This window comes from Canis lupus, chromosome 2, assembly GCF_003254725.2.
Source record: "Canis lupus dingo isolate Sandy chromosome 2, ASM325472v2, whole genome shotgun sequence".
Classification (NCBI taxonomy): Eukaryota; Metazoa; Chordata; class Mammalia; order Carnivora; family Canidae; genus Canis; species Canis lupus.
The window spans coordinates 67,651,769-67,676,796 of record NC_064244.1 but is presented as its reverse complement, the minus strand read 5'-3'; the positions used below and the strand labels follow the sequence as shown (position 1 = coordinate 67,676,796).

The window sequence follows — 25,028 nt, the reverse complement described above, 5'->3', positions numbered from 1 at the left end:
GGGAGAAGCAGGCTCCATGCAGGGAGCCCAACGCGGGACTCGATCCCGGGCCTCCAGGATCATACCCCAGGCTGCAGGCGGTGCCAAACCACTGCGCCACCTGGGCTGCCCGACAGGACTTTTAAATTAACATGTTGATCTTTTGCATTTTCCAAACTAATTCCAACTGGATTTATTTTTTTTAAGAGATTTATTTATTTTAGAGAGAGCATGAGTGGGAGGGACAGAGGGGGAGAGAATCTCAAGCAGACTTCATACTGACTGTGGAGCTGGAGCTGGTCACGGTGATCCATCCCACGACCTCGACCTGACCTGAGTGGAAACCAAGAGCCAGACACTCAACAAACTGTGCCACCCAGGTGCCCCACCTGGGTTTATTTTTTCAACCTGACATGTTGAATATAAAGTAGATAAAAGAGGAAGAAAAATGAGGAAAAAATTTTGGAGACAGGAAAATAATGAAAATCTGAAGTACTGATGGAAATTTGGTTAAACAAGACTTAGGGTTTGAGAGTATGAGAATTAGAAGGAACTCTAAACATTGCTGGTGGAAGTGTGAATTGATACAACCACTCTGGATAACAGTTTAGCATTTCATCTGAAAATTAATTTTCAAATTCCTTAAAATTCAGCAACATCATTCCTAGGAACATGCCCAAAGAAATTTTTGTACATGAATGCCTCATTCATAAAATGGTACACCTTGTTCATAAAATAGTGCACCTTGTTCACAAAATGGTGCAACGTGTTTCACCATTGATTGGAGATTGAACTTTTCAAAATAAAATATATATTTTTTTAATTTTTTAATTTATTTATGATAGTCACACAGAGAGAGAGAGAGAGGCAGAGACATAGACATAGGCAGAGGGAGAAGCAGGCTCCATGCACCGGGAGCCCGACGTGGGATTCGATCCCGGGTCTCCAGGATCGCGCCCTGGGCCAAAGGCAGGCGCTAAACCGCTGCACCACCCAGGGATCCCCAAAATAAAATATTTATATAGCAGTGAAAACGAAAACTTACAGCTACATGCAACAACATAGAAAAATCTTGGAAATCTAATATTAGTATAATAATATTACTAATATTAGACTAATATTAGAAAAGCAAGTCCCAGTAGGCTAGATACATACAGTACAATACTACTTTTTTTGCAACATAATACTAGTGAGACTAAGTATAAAATATTGTTAGCATACATTTTTCTCTGATAAAGCAGCTTTTTACAAAACTAAATATATGTTTACCATACGACTCAGCAATTGCACTCTTGGGCATTTATCCCAGAAAAATTAAAACTTAGTTTAACACAAACCTGTGCATGAGTGTTCATAGCAGCTTTATTCATAATAGCCCCAAAATGAAAACAAACCATATGCCTCCAATAGGTGAGTAAACAGGTACCATGGAATACTATTTAGCAATAAAAAGAAATGACAAGTGGAACAACTTGGTTGGAGCTCAAGAGAATTATGCTGAGTAAAAAGAGCCAATCTCTAAAGGAAACATTGTATAATTCTATTAATTTAACATTTTTGAAAATACAAAATAGTAGAGATGGAGAATAGATAAGTGGTTGCCAGTGGTGGGGGACAGCTGGAGAGAGGGGACTGTGGCTACAAAAGGGTGGGTGAGGAATGGAACTGTTATGGAACTGTTCTGCGCCTGGACTGTGGTGGTACTCGTGTGACTGATTAAATTGCATAGAACTGAACATAAATAAATGGGTGTAAAACTGATGAAATCTGAATAAAGTCAGTAGATTGTATTAATGTTAATTTTCTGGTAATGATATTGTATTATATATGTGCAAAGTATTATGGAGAAAATGGGTGAAAGGTATATGAGATCTTTTTATTACTTGGAACTGCATATAAATCTACAATTACCTCAGAAAGCTTTTTTTAAAAAAGAAAAAGGGTGCCTGGGTGGCTCAGTTGGTTAAGCATCTGCCTTCAGCTCAAATCTTGATCTTGGGGTCCTGGAATCGGGCCCCACAGTAGGTTCCCTGCTCCGTGGAGTCTGCCTCTCCCCCCCTACTTGTGCATGTACACACATGCTCTCCCTCTCTCTCAAATAAAATCTTCAAAAAAGAACAGAGAAAGCTCTAATCTCTAAATTGTATCATAAGAAAGAAATTCAGGAGACCATGGTCTATATGTCATAATAGGGTTTGCCACTATCCTGGAATGTGAGAATTGAGCCCCTTAGAGGGCTCTTTACTCAGACTAGGGGGATTTTTCTGAACCAATACCCACTGTCAGTCAACCTTGTCTGTGAAATATTGTGTTATCTTTTCCTAGGGAACCCATCTGTACCTTTCATCAGATTTTCAAAGGAGCCCATGACCCCAAAAAAAGATTGAGAATCTCTATTGGTCTCTGCTCTTGCTTAAAACAGTTAAGTAATTTGATCAATAAAAAAAATAGAATTTTTTTATACAGAGGTAGTATGCTTACTGGACTTGTGATTCCACAAGGTGGATATCAACAGAAAAGATACAGGGCAGAGAACTACAAATTTGGGGATGATAGTCATGAATCATTGATGGTGTTAATGGTATGTTTCTTTCATTCAGTTAACATTTATAGATGCCTATTTTGTATTAGGCATTATACTAAAAATGGCAGGTACTCAGTTTAGGATTGGAAGGGGTCCAGAAATCATTAACAAAGGAAGGAATAATGTAGTTAGAGGTATGAAGCAAGTGCATTGAGAGTTGAGAGGAGGGCATGATCCCTGACCTTTTGGAGTAGAGATCCTCTGAATCTTGCCCTCTTAAAAACACTGCCTCTGAAAGTGTTAGCCAGAGAATCTTGACCATTGTCTTATAGCTTATACAGCCCTTATCACATGTTGTTAATGAAACATACATGGTAGTCTTTTTAGCCTATCCAGTTGATAAAATTTGTATGTAATTTTCCCAAACTTCTCTAGTATTAACATTTTTGTTTATTAGATCTCTTCTTTTCTCTTCTTTTCTTTTCTTTTCTTTTTTTTTTTTTCTTTTCTTAAGTATCCTCCTTTTTTAAGAAGTAAGAAGGAGGAGTGCCTGGGTGGCTCAGTTGATTAAATGGCTGCCTTTGATTTAGGTCGTGATCCCAAAGTTGGGATCAAGCCCCACATCGGGCTCCTTGCTTAGCAGGAAGCCTGCTTCTCCCTCTTCTCCCCACTCCCCATGCTCTCTTTTGCTCCCTTTCAAATAAAATCTTTTTTAAAAATGAAAGTAAGATGGGAAGACTAAGATTTAATGACTTGCTGAAGATCACATACCAAGTATGTAACAATACTGGGAATCAAACACAGTTCCATCTAGCTTAAAATTCATGCTCTTTCCTCTGAGATATGCATTTGAGAAACAATCCTTGGCAGCTCTTTTTGCCCATAGGTCCTGTCCCTGTGTTTTAATAAAACCGCCTTTTTGCACCAAAAGAAAAAAGAAAAACCTCATTCTTTAGAGCTTACAGTCTGTGCTAAGACCAACCAAAAAAAGGAATGGTTAAGTTATAGTAAAAGAATAAAAGAAATGCCACCAGAATAGTTGAATTTGTTCTGACTGATGGAAGGAGTGACCTGGATTTAAGTACCTCACTAACTAGTCTTGTGATCTTGGACAAGTTACATAACTTTTCTGAGCCCAGCTTTTTGCACCTGTTAAATAGGGATAGTCCTGGTTATAAAGACAAAATGAAACAATAAATGCAAAATTCCTGACACAGGCACTGCATGAAATACGATTTCTGTAAGCATCTGGCTAGGAAACAAATGGGTCACCTCGCTGTTGTTTACACCTTAGCTTTCCTTTCTTTGGCTCTTGGGACATCCAAGGTCTCCAGAGGCCCAAGCAAAGATCACTTAAAGGAGTTGGTTTCAAAATGTTGTCTAGAAAGTACTTTAGCCTGAGGGTTAAACCATTTTTAGGAAGCTTCTTGATTTTTTTTCCCCTCCCCAATATAGCCTACTGTAAGCTCTCTGAGAAAAGTAAGGCCAAGGAGAGAAATACAGAATTGTTGAAGACTGTACCCAAAATTTTGCAAAATCAGCTCTTCCTTGCTTAACTAAGGTATATGTGTCCCATCCCCCTCTCCCTACCCCTGTATTAAAAGTATGAGGTTGAAGCTGGAGAAAGCCTGGGTTTTGATCCTTTTTCTGGTACTTTAACAGCTTTGTGACTTAGAAACTTTTCTCTGAATTTGTTTCCTCCTTTGTAAAATGGAAATAGTACCAGCTATTTCATGGAGTTATTTTGTAGGATAAATGAGGTAATATTTGTAGGGCATTTGATACATAGTAGACATTGAATGAGTATTCAGTCCTTCCCCTTCCAAACATGGAAGATGAGCCCTCTTAAAGACTTAAAGTTACCTCTTTGTGTTTTGCTTTCTAGGCTAAACTTCCCTGATTGATTGATTGATTGATTTAAGAGAGAAAGAGAATGAGTGAGAAAGCATGAGCAGTGGGGAGAGGCAGAGGTGGAGGGAGAAGCAGAATCCCCAGGACTCTGAGATCATGACCTGAGCCAAAGGCAGGTGCTTAATCCACTGAGCCACCCAGGCGCCCCTCCCCTTTTTTTCTTTTCAGTTCTCGGTTTTATTTAAATCACCATTCTGTGACTTCTCCAAAAATGCTTTAATGTTCTTTTTTAAATTAAGAGATAAAATGTACAAAAGGATTCCTTTTTTTAAAACACAACCAATTCATTTTTTAAAAAATATTTTATTTATTTATTCATGAGAGACACAGAGACATAGGCAGAGGAAGAAGCACACTCCTCTCAGGGAGCCCAGTGTGGGACTCGAATCTCCGGACCAGGATCATGCCCTGAGCCAAAGGCAGATGCTCAACCACTGAGCCACCCAGGCGTCCCAAGGATTCTAATTAAGATACAGCTAGTACAGAATAGAAAGGAAGGCCGTGTTATAGAAGGAAAGGCCTGAAATGTACAGGGTACATTCCATTGCATCAAAACAAACCTTTCTCTTGGTTCAGTCTTTGCAGCCCTGCTGCCTATAGGAGTACAACAGATTAACAGGCTTAGAGTCTTCTCTTCCTGCACTGGCCAAGGAAAGTTTCTGGAAAATGGTATAAAATACAGCTGAAGGGCCTAACTAGATGATAGCAATTAGGACACACAAGAGAGAATTAAAATGAGGCATGTAATTTGTTCCACATTTTTAGAAGCTCTTTGGTGATGTTTTCAGATCACAAATGTGGCATCTTTGTTCCTAGGATTTTTGAGAGTTGAGTACCCAGCTTTTCAGCCTGGAAACTCAAGAAGAGATGTATTCAGAGATGGTAGGCTCAAAACTGGTGACTAGAAAAAGCTAATATTAGCTGTAAGTGGGAGGGGAGAATAGAGGTCAGGATATACCACCAGTAAAAGAGCAAACAAACAGGGTGTTGAATGAAGCATTTAGTCTGTTAATTTAAGGTCAAATTTATTTTCTTTTCTAAGCAGTGAAACATAGGAGTGTGTAGAGCATCGTCATCTACAGTTCTCATAGGAGTAAAGGTTTAGTTAAGAATATTTGCAATATGATTAGCAGTTTTAATTGTCAGAAAGCGAGGGAGTTTGTGCTTTTGGGCATAAACAGGTCAGTTAGCTCACCATATTCTGCAACCTCTGAAATTGGTTTAATAAGCAGAAAGCCTTCAGTTTGAAATTCTGAATTCCTATGAAAGTCTGTCAAAATCAAAAGGATTTTCCTTCATCTGTGTACTTCACAGCTGGAATTAGTCTAAACAGTTATTTTTTAAGGCTGTTAAAGGTATGGGTTTGCAGAATGTGTTTGAAATAATATATCTTTTAATATTTTAAAATAATCTCCACACCATCATGGGTCTCAATCTCACATCTCTGAAATCAAGAGTCGCATGCCCTGCTTACTGAGCCAGCCAGGTACCTCTGAAGTAATTTATCTTTACCCTTTAAACCAGTGGGTTTCAAAGTGTGGTCCCTAGATGAGTAATATCAGCATCACCTGGTAACTTGCTAGAAATGAAGATTCCTAACACAAATCCCAGCAGTCTGTTGAGTAAGCCCCCAGGTGATTCTGATGCATACTGAAGTTTGAGAACCATTACCTTAAAATTATAGAAGATAGAGAGGTGCCTGGATGGTTCAGGCGGTTGGGCATCCAACTCTTGGATTCAGCTCAAGTTATGATCTCAGGGTCATGAGATCAAGCCCTAGCTTGGGCTCCCTGCCTAGCTGGGAGTCTGCTTGAGATTCTTTCCCTCTGTCCCCACCCCCCACATTAGGGCAGACACATTCTCTAAAATAAAATATTTTTTAAAATTATAGAATTTAGAAACTGTGGGAATAGTATATAAGGAGGATATTTGGTGTTACTTAGAATGTTCCACTGACTTTAGGGAGTATAAATTTCTTTTTTGACTGTTTTCAGTGGACCATATAACCTTTTGTTGCTATTCATTGCCTTTGCGCACACTGCCCCATCTCTGTTAGTACTCTTGTCATAGTACTTAAGTGTATTTCACTGCCAACTTCATAGACTGGGATTGTCAGTGTATAAACATAGTGAAGAGGGAGATCATATTTGACTTATTTTGTTGTGTATCCTATACTTTATAGGTTAGATGCCTGGCCCTTGGCAAGTCTCCCCTAGTGGTTAATGATCATTCCTATATCTCTCCCTTATCTGCCTCTCCATAGGAAGCACTCAAATGCTTCCAATGAGTGGATGAAGTTCCCTAATTATAGGAGATCTTTTTGGATACTAAGATGATAGTTTCATCTGATGAAACTATCTTAACCTGGGAATTGAAAGTACCTTGGTTTTCCTTTAGGACATTGAATTTGCCTAGATAATGTTGACCGTATATCAAGCACTTCCTAGGAAATGGGTTTTAGTTGGTGTGTGTATATACATTATTTTACTCGGTCTTTATAGCAGCCTCATGTGAAATAGGTATTCCCCCCATTTCACAGATGAGGAAACCAAAAATTAGGGCAATTAATTAAACAACTTTTGAAAGTTTACACAACTAGTAAATGGCAGACTAAGAATGACGTCTTTCAAAAACTCTTAAGAACTACTATGATCCAAAGCTCTAATATCACAGTGGAATTTTAATGGAACCCTTCATTTTATTAGTAACTTTTGTTTCTTCATCAGGACTGTGCTCTTTTTTTGATACAGACTTTTTATTTTTAAGTCATTTATCCTCTTTTCCCCATCTCTCTGCATTTGTTTTGTTAAATTCATTTATTCTTGAGAAACATTTGAATGGCTCTGATGTAGAGGCTTCAGGTCGGGATGGAAGAGCAAACTACTTTCATAAGAAGCAACCTCTGGGTTTCCTAGTTAACTCTGTACACCTTTGATGCTTTCAGCCAGTCTCTATCTGAAATTAGCACATTCATCTGAACTATTTGGTCTTATGTTGTTTTTGCTTTATGCAGACTTGGATATTTGCATTTAGTTACCAGAACAAAAACTGAATTGTGTTTGTCTTATTCAGAAATTGAGAAGATTCAGAAAGGAGATTCAAAAAAGGACGATGAGGAGAATTACTTGGATTTATTTTCTCATAAGAACATGAAGCTGAAGGAGCGGGTACTGATACCTGTCAAGCAGTATCCCAAGGTAAGGCCAGACGTGCCTCACTTGGTTGTCTTTGTAGGTGTGAGAGCCACGGGCTATAATAAAGACTTCTGGAAATTGTGATGCATTAGGTCCTTGAGCCTGTGAAGCTTCTCTTCCATACTTGTAGTACTTGTTTTTGGTAGTTGAAACATCTGAGTCTGTAAGTAGCCGTATACCTATATCTAGGAAGGAAATATCAACTTTTTATTACCAAAAAGAGTTTCTTTCTCAAACATTCAGGCTCCAAGTTCAAAGAAAAAAACTGAAGAGTTGCTCTCTGTCAAAAGATTGATGTGGGGAAAAAAAAAGATTGATAAAATCTCAATACAGGGAATATAGCACAAATCTTTGACTAGATGAAGTTAATTTTATTTCTTAATCAGTGTTTTACTTTCAAATAAATACTTTCTTGTTTTTCTCCTCCTCCTCCTTTTTTCCTTTTTTTAAAGAAAAGAAATTAGTTATATTTAGTTTACCAAACAAGTACTATAAAAGAATGCCATATGTCTGTTCTGTAGTCACTGCCTTAAAAATATTTGTTTGTTGAAGCAGTAAGGGTTGCAGTGTGATAATTTGGAAAGAGCACTAGACTACATCTGGAAACCCAAGTTCAAGTCTAGGAACTGCTGCTTTCTATATGTATAATCTTAGACTATTCATTTTTTTCAGTGTATCCTCAGCATATCCTTTTCAGTAAAATAGGAATGGTAATATGCACCCTATTTTGCAGGGTTGTAGATCAAATGAGACAGTAATACATGTGGAAGTGTTTTATAGGAACATACGTATTTAGAAATCTATTTTTCTTTTCTGTCAGTTCAATTTTGTGGGGAAGATCCTTGGACCACAAGGAAATACAATCAAAAGACTGCAAGAAGAGACAGGTGCAAAGATCTCTGTGCTGGGCAAGGGCTCAATGAGAGACAAAGCCAAGGTAAGCTCACATCAGTGAGGCAAAAAGACAATGCCTCCTGGAAGCCAGTACTTATAAAAATACAGAATGTGAATCCCTTAAATTTGTGTTGGGTGTAAGAGATTACAGACCTAGTTAATTTACTTGTTTGGCAACGCTGGAAGAGGCTAGGTGTGCCCTAGTGGTTTTTTTTTTTTTTCCTGACTTTTGACTGCCTCGTAATAGAAGCAGCAGTAACAACTTTCACATTTGTAAGCTTGTCTCTGAAAACTTGGAAGGGAAGCTGTATATGCTAAAACTTATCCAGACTAAAGACACTAAAATGTGAACAGCACATTCCCTTTCCAGTAACATTGAAAAATGAGAGCAGTAATGTTGTGAGTACAGGTGAATCTGAGGATTAGTTGTCTGGGTTTTTTTAGAGCCAGTTGGAATGTAAAGAACACTAAAAGAAAGTATTTCAAAAGGAACCATAGTAATCCTGACAACAGAACCTAATGCTAATTTTTTTTCCCATGTCGTAGCCCATGAGCTTTGTATTCTTTATAAGCACTCAAAAAAAAAAAAAAAGAAAGAAAGAAAGAAAATTCTACCAAAACAGAATAGTCTTAGCATTCTAGGGTCAGCTTTTTAGATGAGATATATCAGGTACAGTCTAAGAACTTAGTCATTCAGGGCTCCTTTTATGCAGCCTAAACTGATGAACATTGTTTTCTTTTATCCACTCACATTTCTCACTAGATGAATACACTTAGGGCTGAAGTATGTTATTCTAGCTAATGAGATTTTCTTCACTCTATCCTGACTTCTTTCCTCCCCTAGAACATCCCAGACAATAAAAAGAACTGGTACTGGGACATCTGGCTGACTTAGTCACTAGAATATGTGACTCTTGATCTCAGGGTCCTCAGTTCAAGCCCCACAATGAGGGTAGAGATTACTTAATGAATAAAAAAAGTTTAGGGGCACCTGGGTGATTGATTCGGTTAAGCATCTGACTCGGTTTCAGCTCATGTCATAATCTCAGGGTTGTGAGATCGAGCCCTGCTTTGGGCTCCTCACTGGGCATGGAGCCTGTTTAAGATTCCCTCTCCGTCTCCCTCTGTCCCCCCACCCCCAAAATAAATAGTATTTTTTTTTTTTAGTGTAAAAAAAAAATGAAGAGCCTGTGCTCAACAGCTCTACCTAGGATTGATTGATTGATTGATTGATTTAAAAGATTTTATTTATTCATGAGAGACAGAGAGAGAGGCAGAAACATAGGCAGAGAAGCAGGCTCCATGCAGAGAACCCAGTGTGGGACTCGATTCTGGGACTCCAGGATCATGCCCTGGGCTGAAGGCAGACACTCAACCGCTGAGCCACCCAGGCATCCCTCTACGTGGAATTTAAAAACAAATGCTTGGCAATGAATGAATGCATGCATGCTTGGCAAACAGCTTATATCTGAATGAAGACTGGAATTAAGTTTCTCTCTTCTACACCTAGTAAGAGCTGCAGTGAATATACCATGGACTCAATACAGTGGTTAACTTTTACTAGCAGACCAAATTACAGGTTTAGCAGGTTGTGTGAATTACTATCCTCTAGACTTTGTTTGCTTTTGTCTTACACTTTGCTATTTTTCTTAGATATTTAATTTCTTTCTCTTTGAGCTGGAAATAACTATCATTTTCTCCCATTCTATGTGATGTGATGTTTTTCTGCATTTTTCCATAGGAGGAAGAGCTGCGCAAAGGTGGAGACCCCAAATATGCCCACTTGAATATGGATCTGCATGTGTTTATTGAAGTCTTTGGACCCCCATGTGAGGCTTACGCTCTTATGGCCCATGCTATGGAGGAAGTCAAGAAGTTTCTAGTACCAGTAAGGAAATCCACATCCTATATCTTTGAGCAAAAGAGAACTGGGATCTTGTACTGTTGCTAATAAGGCAGGGGTTCTTAATCATGATCTCTGCATAACCTGAAATTGCATACCAAATTCTGTATTTATGTTCATTTTTCTGAGGTAGTGTGTTACTTATACCTAGTTCTCAAAGCACTGTGCCCCAAAGCTACTCTACCCCTCCTTGTCTAATGTGGTTTTGGTTATATACCAGGATCTATTGTTAGTATCTTGGGTCTGCAGTGTGTCTGGCGTTTTAACATCTGATTAACAAAGATTTAACAGTCTTCACTGAATTAAGTGTGTTGGTACTAGTGTGGAACCAGGAGGTTATGATAAGAAGAAGGCTAAGATAGTCGTAAACTCCTTGTACTCAGGGGTTAATGTTCTAGACTTTGGAGAGTGTAGAAGATAACAGCAAGAGGCTTCTAGCATCCAGTGTTAATATATTAAATTTTGACCTGGGTGCTTTCAGGGCTTTCTCTCCTGGAGGAATTTACTGACATGGAGTTTAATTTGAAAGAGGCATGATTTTATAGTCTTGACTATTGATATTAAACAAATTGGTGTGCAGTTCCTTTCAGAGTGTAACTGAGGCCCACAAAGAATTGGGACAGACCAGGTTACATATCTTGCTTATTTTACCACCTGGTCAGAGGGTCCATTCTTTGAATAAGCAGAAAATGTTGTGATTTTTGCTCAGCAAGACTTATTAGTTGTCAGAGTTAACAAACTACAGTTGAATGTTTAATAACCAAGGATGAATCTGGAACCTTAGGAAGTATGTGAAATACTCTTAGCTAGAATTGAGTAAGCATCCTGTTTTTATCACTAAAACTAATAGGAGGTGAGATACAGTTCTTGGTTTTCTTGAATATGCAAAATGAGGAGTTGGAACTATATGTGTCAGAGGATGTGAGAATTGGTAGAGCAAAAATTTATAGGCAGTGTGTACCTATAATGCTGAGCTTCAAGAATTTCAACACTGTCTCAGATGTCTCAGCAGCTGCTTGGCTTCCAAGTACTTCATCTTCGTTAGAATGTTCAAACATGAAACAGCCAATTTAAAATATCCTAGAGAAGAACTCAGAGCTGGTAAATTTTTCCTTGAGGGAGTCCTTTTTACTCTTTTTGAGGTGTTCTACTGAAGCATCGTGAGCCACCTAGTTCCTGAAGGACTATAGGGGAATGCCCATCTCCTCTTTATCCTTAGTCTCAGCATATTTCTCAAAAGGGATGACTTTGCAAGGTTTTGATGTAAGTGGATCTTCTAAAAAGATGCCTATCAGGCAGATCTGGGTTTCCTCCGTATTGGTGTAGCATTTCGAAGAATCTAGACAAATGGGCTGTCATTGGTTACTTGATTCTCCAGAGTGTGGGTCTCAAGCAGTAGTGTGTAAGATAGGAGGAGGTGAAGAGTTGAGGGGGGGCATCTCTATGGTGACCAGAATCTTCTGTTCTTGAAGCTCTATCCACCTGTGATATATATATAAAAAAAAAGCATGGAGTATTAAAACTGAATGGCTCTCATCAGGAAGTATGTGAAAAGATTTGCAAATGGCATTTGACTCAATTCTTCCCTCTTGTGAAGAAAAAAAAAGTGAGCCTATTTTTGCATCCATGACCAGAGCCTCCGTTTTCCCCTTAGAACCATTAACTGTACCAGAGAGGCTTCCTGGTACAGTAGGAAGAGCACTGGACTGGGACCTTTATCCGCGTCATCTTGGACAAGTTATTATTTCACTTTTCTGAGCCTCAGGTTCCTTGTTCATCCCAAACATTTGTTAAGTATCTGGTAGGTGCCTAATACTCTGCTTGGGTCTGAAGTTACAAAAATGGCTCCTTTCTCACAATCTAGTGAGAAAGACAATTCTAGAATGACGTGGTAAGTGCTTGGGTAGAGAAAATTACACGGTGCTATGGAAAAAAGAGGAGGGAGTGGGGGTGGCATCAAAGAAAGTTTTTCAAAAGAGGTAGTATTTTAGTTTAAATCTTGTAAGAGTTAGTCTCTCAGGTGGACAAGAAAGGCAGTGTAATGTAATGATTCAAAGCCTAGATTTTGGAGACAGGTAATTCTGAATTCACATCAAGTCTACCACTTAACTAGCTGTATATCCTTAAGTTGGTGGCTTTATATGCCTTGATTCTATTTCCCAACCATAAAATGGGAAGACCTGCCTACTAACTTTCAGAGTTATCGTGAAGATTAAACTGCAAAATCTATAGAGAGCTTATTATAAAGTACCCAGGGCGTAGAGCTTAATTAACGGTAGTGGCTTTTACTATTCTAGGAAGAGGGAGCTCTTTGCAAGAATGGGTGTATAAATATGCCAGGTTCTGAGCAACAAGTTGTTCTGCATGGCTTGAAAGGAGGTTATCCATGAAGAATGGGTAGAAGTGATCTGGAGAGCTAGGTAGGGACTAATTATGAAGAGCTTCAGCTGAATAATGAGAGGTCTGCCATCAGGACTTTTCCTTGAAGAGGTGACAGGTAGGGTGCCATTTGACTTCAGAGAATGCATGACCTGAGACTTCATCCGGGCATTCAGAGCTGGTCTTAGTATCCAAGGCTTATGTGGGCTGGACAACTTCTCAGCAGGAGGTGGAGACATGGCACAATAGTCCTCATTATCTTTCATTTGCAGGATATGATGGATGATATCTGCCAGGAGCAGTTTCTAGAGCTCTCCTACTTGAATGGAGTACCGGAGCCCTCTCGAGGACGTGGGGTGCCAGTGAGAGGCCGAGGGGCTGCACCTCCTCCTCCACCTGTTCCCAGGTAAAAATAATGGAGACAACTACAAACAGGATATAAATTTTTTTTTAAAGATTTTATTTATTTACTCATGAGAGACTGTCACAGAGAGAGAGAGAGAGAGAGAGAGAGGCAGAGACATAGACCGAGGGAGAAGCAGACCCCGTGCAGAGAGCCTGACACAGGACTTGATCCCGGGTCCCCAGAATCACGCCCTGGGCTGAAGGTGGTGCTAAATCGCTGAGCCACCTGGGTTTCCCAGGATATAAATTTGATCGGTACCATCCTGGTACCAGATGGCCGGTAGCATCTCTTTCGTAGTGGTGCTCTTACCTCTAGCTTGGAAGGGGGCCTCAGGATTTGTACCATCAAAAGTGGAATAGTAGGGATACCTGGATGGCTCAGTGGTTGATCATCTGCCTTTGGCTTAGGTCATGATCCTAGGGTCCTGGGATCGAGTTCTGCATCAGGCTTCCTGCAGGGAGCCTGCTTCTCCCTCTGTCTATGTCTCTGCATCTCACTCTGTCTCTCATGAATAAATAAAATCTTAAAAAAGAGTGGAATAGTAGATCTTAGGTACTTTGGCCATAGTCAGGTGCAGCAGTCCTGTTGAAACTTCTGGTCTTTTAATTCTGGACAGTTGTAACATTTTAAAATGGTCTCTGGCTTTAGAATTTTACCTTTTGTGAATGACCTTTATGGAATATTCAGCCTTTCCAAAGTAGTCCACCAATGAAACATTCACAGACCCACTGTGGAACCTGGGGAGTCACCAGTATGGGTCTTTTATCCACCCATATGTTCCTCTGTGGGTTTTTTGTTTTGTTTTGTTTGTTTCCTCTGTGTTTTAATAGTAGTCTGTTTAAGGCCTCGTGAAATCTGCCTAGCTCCAGATTTTGCAAACAAATCTGAACAGGAATGTGTTAGTTGATGTATTAAAAGCTCCATTTAACGTAAATTTTCTTTTTGCAGGGGCCGTGGTGTTGGACCACCTCGGGGGGCTTTGGTGCGTGGTACCCCAGTGAGAGGAGCCATCACTAGAGGTGCCACCGTGACTCGAGGAGTGCCACCCCCACCTACGGTGAGGGGTGCTCCAGCACCAAGAGCACGGACAGCAGGCATCCAGAGAATACCTTTGCCTCCACCCCCTGCGCCGGAAACATATGAAGAATATGTAAGGAGTTGGAACAGTGTGCTGTTTCCCAATACCTAGAAGGTTGCCAAAGTTGAATGATAGGGCGTTGGCCTTTGACATAGGTGGCAGGGACAACCTATAAGAGATCTGGAGTCAGTCTCTTCTCTTGCAGTGAGCATTAAAATATGAGAAGATTTTTTCCATTTTAAGCAGTTTACTATGTGTGAATAGATTAAACAGGAAATAGGCTGTACCTTGATATGTATAGTCTTTTAGTAAGGGGTCTTTTTGCTAGTACTACTGATAATTCTCAACTTCAACTGTTTACCTTGTTTCCTGCCCACAATTTGAAAGATGATTTGGTTTGGTTGGTAGTTCAGTTTTGTTTCGTTTTTTAAAAAAATAACCCTTTCTCTCTCAACAATTCCCCAGTGAGTGTAAATTTTGGAGGGAAGTTTTGCATTGTTAATCTGGGAGTCTGCCATCCTCCTATGAGTTGTAATTACCTTCCCTACTCTGTGTGATTCTGACTATTTCATTTTATTTGTTCCAGGGATATGATGATACTTACGCAGAACAGAGTTATGAAGGCTACGAAGGCTATTACAGCCAGAGCCAAGGGTAAGTCAGGCAATAGAAGTGCTGTTTCGTGTCCTAGGGATGGATGGGAGGGAGTTTGAGCAACTGAGAGATTTAGGTAGGACACATCTAAGGAGCAGCGTGGCTCCCTTTTGGAAAGTATCGCCTTTACTTTCCATATCTGTAGGGCACACAGATCTATAAGCTTAGATAGCTGTGAATCTTAATTTACAGTGTAGAATTTGGGAATAGCAGATGGAAAATTACTGAGCTGTGACCGCATGGAAATGAAGGGAAAATGCCATTAAATTGTTTTGATGTATTCTTGTCACATTAAAAGTGCATTAAAGTTTAAAAGGAAGCCTAGAATCTTACTACCATAACTTGGGTTGTTTTGTGCACTCGTCTTAAATAATAATGTTTTTGTGTATACATATTTTGTCTGTGATTGATTGAAAAGTGTCTCATAATTATACAGTGGGGACAGGAACAGCATGTTTGTTTATTCTCTTCCAATGAGCCCTATAAATGTGTGTGTGTACACTATAATTAAGATGGTCAGTTTTGGATTATGCTCTCTCACTTTAAATTATGTGGCATCCATCTTTGCTATGGTTATCAATTTTTTTTTAATAATTACTAGCTCCTTAAAAAAAATAATTACTAGCTCCTATATGTTTTGAAATGTTTTCTGGTTTGGAGATGGGGCAGAACGAGCATTTTCCTGTCTTCCACACCTATTAAAATGACTGAAATGTGAGAGGAATGAGAAATGGAAACAAGAGTTACTCTAGCTCTCTAACGCTCTGTCTTTGGCTTTCAGGGACTCAGAATATTATGACTATGGACATGGGGAGGTTCAAGATTCTTACGAAGCTTATGGTATGTCTTTATTTCCATGGTGGGCAAAGTGTGCAAGTAAGTGCCTGCAGGAATGCTGGTGACTCAATTATTGGGGGCCACCAGTCACATACTGAAAGAGGAGCTTTTAGAAAGCTGAGATGTTGGTAGATGTGACAGTAGCTGTCCTTCTCTTATTGAAATTGTGTGATGTGGCATAGAAAGAGGAGCTCTTAAGGTGAAATGGGGTACTGTTACTCTTGGAAGGCTAAGTAGGTATCTTAAACTAGGGCTCAGGTCCAGCTTGGTCTGGTTGGAGCAGCAGACTTTTAAGTTGATGTTGATCTTTTTCTACGTTAGACCAGGAGAGATGGCCAGGCCTAGGTCATGTTGCAGGGCCTTTGCTGCTGGTGCCTAGGCCACATTAGTAGATAATAAGAACTTAATCATATCTAACTTTATTCTCCAGCCCCACTTCATTTTTAGCAACGATTTTGGATCTCATTGAAAAGAATCTCAATGTAGAGGAAATGTTAGCTGAAAGAGAACGAGACGGCAAGTAGCTAGCCAAAAGCAGGTTGGGTGCAAGAAGAGTGCCTATCAGCCTCAGATCTGAGGCTATAAGAGCTAGAGCCAATTCAGCTCCTTACTTGCTTGGAGACCTCTCAACTCAGTCCCTGATCCCAAAGGACCTATAGAGGCTGGAATGGCAGTAGGACCAAGCTGTCTTCCCTGAGGTTTAGTTGAAAACACATTGCTCAAGAGTGTCCTCAAGAGCCAATTATGGCCCTGTGTTAATGGGCCCCAGAGGGAGTGCCATGTGGCAATGGGTGCAGAGAGAGCAGCCTTTTGAATGCAAGGATTTTCAACATACTTGAGGGAGTTCCAGAGTGCTTGGTGAGGGGCTCAGTAATTGACAGTTCATCTTAAGACGCTAGTAAACAGTCTCTCCTTACCCCTAGCTGAAAAGGAGGAGGTGGGGAGCCTCTTAGAGCTCCCACTGACAGACAAGCTGAGCTTTACTCCTCAGCACAGTTATGTAGTAGCCAGTCAGCTGCTTGCCTAGAGAAATGGTTTTTACCAATTCTAGCTAAATGGTACTGGACAGTTGCCATCAGTAATGCTGCACTGCTCTGAGGCCACCGTTTAAAAGGGCAGTGGGATTGCCCTAGGGCATTCCATCCATTGGTGAGGCGGCACAACGGGGCCTCTGTATGTGTTTGACTAAATTACATTTCTGTTTTGCCAGAAAAGAGACTGGACTGAAAGAGTCAGACTGCTTCTTTTGCTCCTGGTGTGATGTTGCTGCAGTTAATCTGTTATGATTTCTACCTTTTATAAACAGAATTAGAAAAATAAACTGTCTTGTTAGTACTAGAAGCCACTTGGAAAGTAATGGATGTACCTATCATACTAAGGGTATAAATAGGCTTGCATAGGGTTCTGTGGGACTGCGGGTCCATATAGAGGTTTTAGACCTGTAGAGATGGAGGCTCATATTTGTGAATGCAGGCAGCTGGAGAAATACATTGGGGATGAACTGGCATAGGTAAAGTATGGGGGCGAGTGGGAAGAATAAGCTCATAATCCCAACTCCTGTTCATAAGAGGTCAGCTGTAGAAGTAAGGGATCATGTCCCTCAGGCTTTTCCCTGTATCAAAGGAAAACCATTTGAGGATGTCAACCACGTTATCTGGCTTCTCTGGACTACTGCATGAGAAAGGAAATCATGAATTCTCCATCATATCAGTGTTATGAATACATTCAATTGTACTTCCCTCCGCCAGAGCAGTGGACCAGCTCTGCTGGTGGGGAGGCCTCATGAAATGTGGCCCTTGCTTGTTCCTCCCAGAGAGCCAGAGGACACTTCTTAACAGGGAAACCTGACTTACTGGTGGAAAGGGAGGCCACCTGATTTCCAGTCTGAAAGACCTCGCAAAGTTGCCACATTACCCAAGACTTTCTGCCAGATGCTTTTGGGAACGGGAAGAAGGACATTGTGGACCCACTGAGATTCATCTCCTTACTGTCTCAAGCAAGGTGTTGGTTTATCCAGGTTTGGGGGTTGGAGTAGATCATGTTGCCAGTGGAGAACCTCTTTGCTGAAGATGATTCCAGGCCTTTTCTGAGCTGTTTCCTTCTGTCCACTCAAAATTGCCCCGTTCCAGAAGGCCAAACAGAGCGAAAAGTGAGGACCACTGGGATGTGGCAAGACACGGGAGGGAAGCAAAGCAGTGTTTTTGGTGATCTTTACCATATGACCTACTCCTGCTCATCCCAGCATGCCAATGGCACATGGTTTATAAATTGTTCTTGCTTTCCCCACAGGCCAAGACGACTGGAATGGAACCAGGCCGTCGCTGAAGGCCCCTCCAGCTAGGCCAGTGAAGGGAGCCTACAGAGAGCACCCATATGGACGTTATTAAAAACAAACATGAGGGGAAAATAACAGTTATGAGCAAAGTTGTTACTGATTTCTTGTATCTCCCAGGATTCCTGTTGCTTTACCCACAACAGACAAGTAATTGTCTAAGTGTTTTTCTTCGTGGTCCCCTTCTTCTCCCCACCTTACTCCATTCTTAACTCTGCATTCTGGCTTCTGTATGTAGTATTTTAAAATGAGTTAAAATAGATTTAGGAATATCGAATTAATTTTTTAAGTGTGTAGATGCTTTTTTCTTTGTTGTTTAAATATAAACAGAAATGTACCTTTTATAATAAAAAAAAAGAAGTTGAGTAAAAAAAAAACCACAAACCTGTTAGTTTCAAAAGTGACATTGCTTGCTTAAAGGTTCTGAAGTTTAAGGCTTGTTAACTTTCTCTTAGTTTTGATTTGAGGCATCCCGTAAAGTTGTAGTTGCAGAATCCCAAACTAGGCTACATTTCAAAATTCAGGGCTGTTTAAGATTTAAAATCACAAACGTTAACGGCAGTAGGTGCCACCATGTAAAAGTAAGCTCAGACGTCTCTAAAAATGTTTCCTTTAAAAGCACATGGCGGTTGAATCTTAAGGTTAAATTTTAATATGAAAGATCCTCATGAATTAAATAGTTGATGCAATTTTTAACGTTAATTGATTTAAAACAACAGCAACAAAATTAGGTTTGTAAAACTGACTTTTTCATTATGTGGGTTTTGAAATCTAGCCCCAGACATACAGTGTTGAGAGATACTTAGCCGGGAGTAGGTTTTGAAGAGGTTGATTCTGGGAGAGGGGCTGGCCACCTGGATTGAATTTATGCAGAGCTTTTTAGCCTTGAAAAATCTTTCAGTAATAGTACTAATACTTAAAATTTCAGTATTTAAAAAAGACAAAAGTGTTTTGTCCATCTGAGGTCTGCACTCCATGAAAAGCTCACTTGGACACTGGAGCCAAAAGCTGATGATTTTTTTAAATTGACAGTTGTCAATATTGAACTGTTCCCAAGGTAGTTAGTCAAGTATGTCTCAACACTAGCATGATATAAAAAGGGACACTGCAGCTGAATGAAAAAGGAATCAAAATCCACTTTGTACATAAGTTAAAGTCCTAATTGGATTTGTACCGTCCTCCCATTTTGTTCTTGGAAGATTAAATGCTACATGTGTAAGTCTGCCTAAATAGGTAGCTTAAACTTATGTCAAAATGTCTGCAGCAGTTTGTCAATAAAGTTTAGTCCTTTTTTAATCAAAGTAAATGTGATGAATTGTCATTTTTTTGGGTGGACAATAAAATAGTTTTCTCTTTCAAATAAACTTAAATTAACTCTAAAGTTAATGGGCTTGTTAAAAGTTGGAGACATTCTTAAAAGTGGTGGGGGGGATTTTATTTTAAGTTTACCAAAAAAAAAGTTTATCGAGTTGTTAAGTTTTAGTTTAAAAATAACCAAAGCTTTTTCACCCCCTGGAAGTTGTTGACAGCAGTTTTATCCCATCCTATCCGCAAGCTCTAATTTCTGGAGAGAGAAACCCAACTGAGCCAAAACTTGGATTGGTTTCCACACATAGGCCTCAGCGTTTAAAGTGCCAGCCACCCTCGTCTGCACCTTTTATAGAGCCCCTAGGTGGCCCTAAGCAAGCACCAAATAATCTCCGTGAGCTTGAAAAGGGATAGCACCTGCCTTTAGATAATGACAATTCAGCAAACCCTGGATACCCTTCAGGGTTTCCCTTCCAATCCCAGAAATGCCGTTAACAAATCAGATGGGCTGGGGCAGGATCTGGCATGATAGGCTGGCTCTAAACTCCCTCCTGAGAGACCAAGAGAGGAAACGATGGAATTGGTTGGCCCTGTTTCCACTCCTCTGTTAATTCTCAGGGTTCTTATGCCTTCCCTAAGGGAGCCACCTAAACTGCTCGGGGGTGAAAAATCCTCTTGTATGAAGTGCCAAGCTGCCTGCAGCAGTGCATGATGGACATTTTTTTTCTTTTTAAAACACACCAACAAAAAAATGTATTTGTAGATTGTGATAAAGTGTAAATAACTGAATTTTCAACCATGGTTTGAAGTCAGCTTTCAGGGCATTATGTCTTGTTTTGATGAAAAGAGATCACTCTATACCCCCCTTTTTAAAGGAAAATTATCGCAAGAGAATCAGGATGTGTAAAGCTAACATGCATCGCAAAAAACCAAAGGTAACCTAAATGTCTGATTTTAATAGCACATATTTCTCTTTTACATAAACTGTGACAGCAACTTGCATAAACAATTCTTTAGCTGTTAATTTTAATGTTAAAACTTTGCAAAACTTGTTTAATAAAAATAGCTGTAAAAAGAAAAACCATATGCTGCCGCATAAATTAGCCATAACTCTTAATAATCCTGCCCATCACAAGTGAACTGTAATGTAACCTGGGCACAAAGTCTGACATCTTAAATGACACATTGTAAAATTTCAATGACTGTAGATTAGACCTGCTGCTCCCCAAAGTCAAGCTTTCTGCTCAGCTATTTAAAAATGTACAAGGATGAGCCCCTATAGGTCCCCATATTGATATTCACAATGAAATGTTACTTAAAATTTCTTTAAAGTTGCATGTTTCTCTCCTGTAATGTGTAAACTGCATGCAGGATCTCTATCTTTTATTTTGTATGTCTTTAAAACTTCCTCTTCAAAAGGCTCATCTCTTACTTCTCCGTTTTCAGGTGGTTGAAAACTCCTGAGGCATTTGCTGGAGTAGAATGGGTAGTGAAGACCCATTTCAGGTATGTTAAGGTGGCTTTCTGTTAAGGATGTGGGACTTTTTTTTTTTTTTTTTTAAAGATTTTATTTATTCATGAGAGACACACAGAGAGGCAGAGACCTAGGCAAAGGGAGAGGCAGGCTCCCAGCTGGAAGCCTGATGCAAGACTCGATCCTAGGACCCCAGGATCACAATCTGAGCCAAAGGTAGATGCTCAACCACTGAGCCACCCAGGTGCCCCAAGGATATGGGACTTTTATCCTAACTATAGTTTCACCAGGTGGTGGCCTGGGAGGTGATCAGTAGGCAAATCTTTCTCACATGTCATTTGTACCATATTTACAACGCCATATTTATATGTTGGTTTATAGTCCATATTGAATTTACTTGTGATGACGGTAGTGTCAATATATCTATCAAATCCCGCCCTATCCTGTCAGTAACCTAATGGGACAGTGTTTCATTTGGAGTTCATTGGTTGTAAGCAACAAAGTGACTGGCTAGTATAAATGAGAATTTATTAGAAGGATGTTAGGGGCTCACAGATTTAGTGTGAAGCCCAGAAAATCTGGCATTGGAACAGGATTGGCTGCAGAGAACTGAGACAGCAGTGATAGACCACAGGAATGTTCTTGAAGCCAGGAGTAACTGTTTAGGTGCTATTGCTAGAATGAGTGAACTCTAGCCCTGTTTGCTTTCTTTTTCCCTTGAGGTTCAAGTTCTAGGGCGAGAATGTCAGACTGTATTAGCTTGAATCACATGTTCATACTTTACCAGGATGTGGTAAGAAAAAACTAATTCCTCAAGAGGAAGTCAGGGTGTTATTAGGAAAAAGGAATGGATACTGAGCAGGCAAACAGCAATTGTCCAGTATTATTTGTGTATTACGGAAGTGACTGAGACTTAGGTTAAGTGACTCCCCGGGGTCACATAATTAGTACGGTTATTAATCAAGCCCAAGTTTGTTGCTAGATCTTTATTCTCTATATTATACTACTTTTTTTTTTTTTAATTTTACTTATTTATTCATGAGAGACACACATAGAGAGAGAGGCAGAGACACAGGCAGAGGGAAAAGCAGGCTCCATGCAGGGAGCCTGACATGGGACTTGATCCCGGGTCTCCAGGATCAGGCCCTGGGCTTAAGGCGGTGCTAAACCGCTAAGCCACCCAGGTGTCCCTGTATTATACTACTTTTAATCTAAGAAAGAGGTATTTTTCACCCTGTGGATACCCTCGGAAAGGGTAATGTGGCATAGGAGGAAAGGCATTAAACCTGACAAACAGTATTGAATCAACAAGCTGTCTTTGTTTAGTGACCTAAAACAAATTATTTATTTCCACATCTAGCAGGGAAGATGGTGATAATGTATACTTTATAGTGATTGACAAACTGAGTTTTACTGTATATAAGGCCTGTCAATTCAGTGTCCTATACATAGCAAATATTCATGTTCTTTCTCTAAGAAAGCTTAGCCCCCTGATTTGGATTGGGCGGGGGCTCTGACAACTGAGAAAGCCATCCTGCTGATTGAAACCATCCAAAAAGCAGCTGCATGATTTTTCCCTCTGCCCCTGAGTGAGTTGTTAGGCTTAGGAGAGTACCAAAGGGACAGGTCAAAAGCACGTACAGCCTTTGACGTGAAATACGCCTTTTTGGAAATCCAGTCTTCCCACCCTGCCTCTCAGGAGCCTCTGAGTTCAGGAGACTTTAAAGAGGACTGTGTGTATTGAGCATGATTCTGGGCACCAGGGAGGTCCTAAGTTTGATACTGATTACATGAATGGCAAGGCAATTTTTAGGGAAAAGTCTCTGAATGCAGAGAATTAGTTCTAACTCTTCCTAGAGTGATCTTTACAGCAGAATTTGGGGGATGCTTCTTTCTTCATTTGGCCTATAATTTACATCCGGAAAAACAGGTTTAATTGTTGGCAGACCCAGGTTTGCCAGTGGTCTGCCTTTTCTGAGCATGGAATTTAGTTAGTTGGTCTCAGTGTTTTCTGTAGCTTTCTGTTACTACCTGTAAATTTTTATTATAGCCCTGTAAGCTTTCAAGCCAGGCAAGATTGGGGACCTATCCTGACTCTGCCTCATTATAGCCTTTGTCTTTGTTTTAACAAAACCAAACCCTTAATTCCTCTCTGGGCTTCATTTCTTTATCATCAAATGAAGTTGATAATAGTAGCTAACATCACTGTGATAATATCCTAAGCAGTTAATAAAGATGATCTCGTTTAGTCTTCTCTACCTTTCACTCTTAATTGATATAAAATTTGTGTAAATTAAAATTTACCATTTTAACCTTTTTAAAGTATACAATTTGGTAGCTTTTAGAATATTCACAGTGCTGTGCAACCATTGTCACAAATTCCAGAAAATTCCCATTACCCCAAAAGGAAATCCCATACCTGTTACCAGTCTCAATTCCCCTCTCCCAAGCCCCTGGCAACCACTAACCTACTTCGGTTTCTATGGACTTGCCTATTCTGGACATTTCACATAAATGGAACTATATAACATGTGCCTTTTGTGAGGCATCTTTCACTTCACATAAAGTTCTCAAGGATCATCCCTGTTGTAACATGTATCAGTACTTCATACCAGTGATAGGAAGCATATTACTTCCAAAGCAACCCATTTTATTTAAGACAGCTTCAAGTATTACAAGTTATCCCTCATTTTGCATGAATCACTCCAGTAACTTATACTGGTTCTACCTTGGACCCCTGAAGGAAGATCCTGTCAAGCATTTGAAGTTCATTTTCATTCATGTTTCTTTTCCAGCTCCACAAGTTTTTTTTGATAGATTTTATTTTCCAGAAAAACTAGAAATTTGGATTTTACATACTGGCAGTTGTTTGCTCAGATTAGTATTAGTCCCTGTAAAACCTATGCTGTAAGCCAAACATTTGCCCATAGGCAGCCTACCAGCTTGCAGCCTCTGGTCAGCTTCTATTAATACAAATTAAAAGACACATTAGGATTATTGAGATGCAATCATATCCATACAATTCATCCATTTTAACACAATTCAGTGGTTTTTAATAAATACAAAATTGTATAGTCATCACCACCATCGATTTGAGAATGCGTTTATCACCCCCAGAAAAGAATTCCCACGCCCCCCCCCCTTTTTTTAATTCCTATGCCCTTTAGCTGTCTCCCCTGCCAGCCCACTTACTTCTCCAGCCCTGAGCAGCCATTCATCTACTTTCTACCTCTTGACTTGCCTGTTCTGGACATTGGGTACAAATGGAATCCTACAATATAGGATCTTTTTTTACTGACTTCTGTCACTTAACATCATGTCTTCAAGCTCCATCCATGTTGTAACATGTATCAGCAACTCATTCCTTTCCTTGTTAAGTAATGTTTCATTGTGTGCATTTTGCAGCTTTATCCATTCACCCATTGACAGATCTCTGGGTTGTTTATGCTTTTTGCTATGATGAAAAATACTGTTATGAGCACTCATGTACAAGTTTTTGTGTGGTCATAATGTTTCCAGTTTCTTGAACATGCATCAAGGAGAGGAACTGCTGGTTCTGACTGGCAGCTCAATGCTTAACTGTTGGAAGGACTGTCAGACTCTTATGCAGAGGCTGCACATTTCCACCAATGTATGAAATTTCTAATTTCTCCATATCCCTACCAGCACTTGTTATGTTCTGCTTTGTTTACTGTAGCCATCCTACTGGGTGTGAAGTGGTGTCTCACGGTGGTTTCCATTTGCACTTCCCTAATAACTGATGTTGTTGAGCTTCTTTTCATGTGCTGATCCACTATTTGTGTATCTTCTGTGGAGAAATGTTTATTTAAATCTCGTGTCAGTTTTTAACTAAATTATTTGTCTTTTTATTATTAAATTGTAAGTTTTTTATGTGATCTGCTGCTAGACCCTTGTCAGATAGGTGACTTCCAAGTGTTTTACCCCCACTTCGTAGGTTATCTTTTTATTTTCTTTAAAACACAGAAGTTCCATTTTGATGAAGTTCAGTTTATTTTCTTTTGTTGCTTGTACTTTGGCTGCCTAGATAAGAAACCATGGTCTGATTCAAGGTCCTGAAGATTTAACCCTGTGTCCATCTAAGAGTTTTAGTAATTCTTACATTTAGGTCTGTGACTCATTTTATATTAACTTTTG

General features: G+C 39.8%; 1 protein-coding gene and 1 long non-coding RNA gene across 5 annotated transcripts in view; one reads left to right on the top strand and one right to left on the bottom strand.

The window, feature by feature from the left end:
• Positions 1-25,028, top strand: part of KHDRBS1 (KH RNA binding domain containing, signal transduction associated 1) — a 39,464-nt gene that overhangs the window by 6,168 nt on the left and 8,268 nt on the right. For 3 of the 4 annotated variants that reach the window (XR_003136524.3, XR_007407786.1, XR_007407787.1), the window contains exons 2-10: positions 7,487-7,611; positions 8,429-8,545; positions 10,244-10,390; positions 13,057-13,190; positions 14,139-14,340; positions 14,855-14,922; positions 15,704-15,762; positions 18,049-18,241; positions 20,846-20,905. Coding sequence is in view for 1 of the 4 variants with exons in the window: in XM_025446976.3 (XP_025302761.1) it covers positions 7,487-7,611; positions 8,429-8,545; positions 10,244-10,390; positions 13,057-13,190; positions 14,139-14,340; positions 14,855-14,922; positions 15,704-15,762; positions 18,049-18,146 (950 nt within the window). In the remaining 3 variants the exon portion in view is untranslated. Of the gene's footprint in view, positions 1-7,486; positions 7,612-8,428; positions 8,546-10,243; positions 10,391-13,056; positions 13,191-14,138; positions 14,341-14,854; positions 14,923-15,703; positions 15,763-18,048; positions 19,398-20,845; positions 20,906-25,028 lie in introns of those variants that run through there. The other variant, XM_025446976.3, reaches the window with a different exon arrangement.
• On the bottom strand, positions 7,531-12,378 carry LOC112659832 (uncharacterized). Its single transcript, XR_003136525.3, has 2 exons — positions 11,367-12,378; positions 7,531-7,793 (listed from the first exon to the last, which is right to left on the bottom strand). It is a non-coding gene; the product is annotated as an uncharacterized LOC112659832 (long non-coding RNA).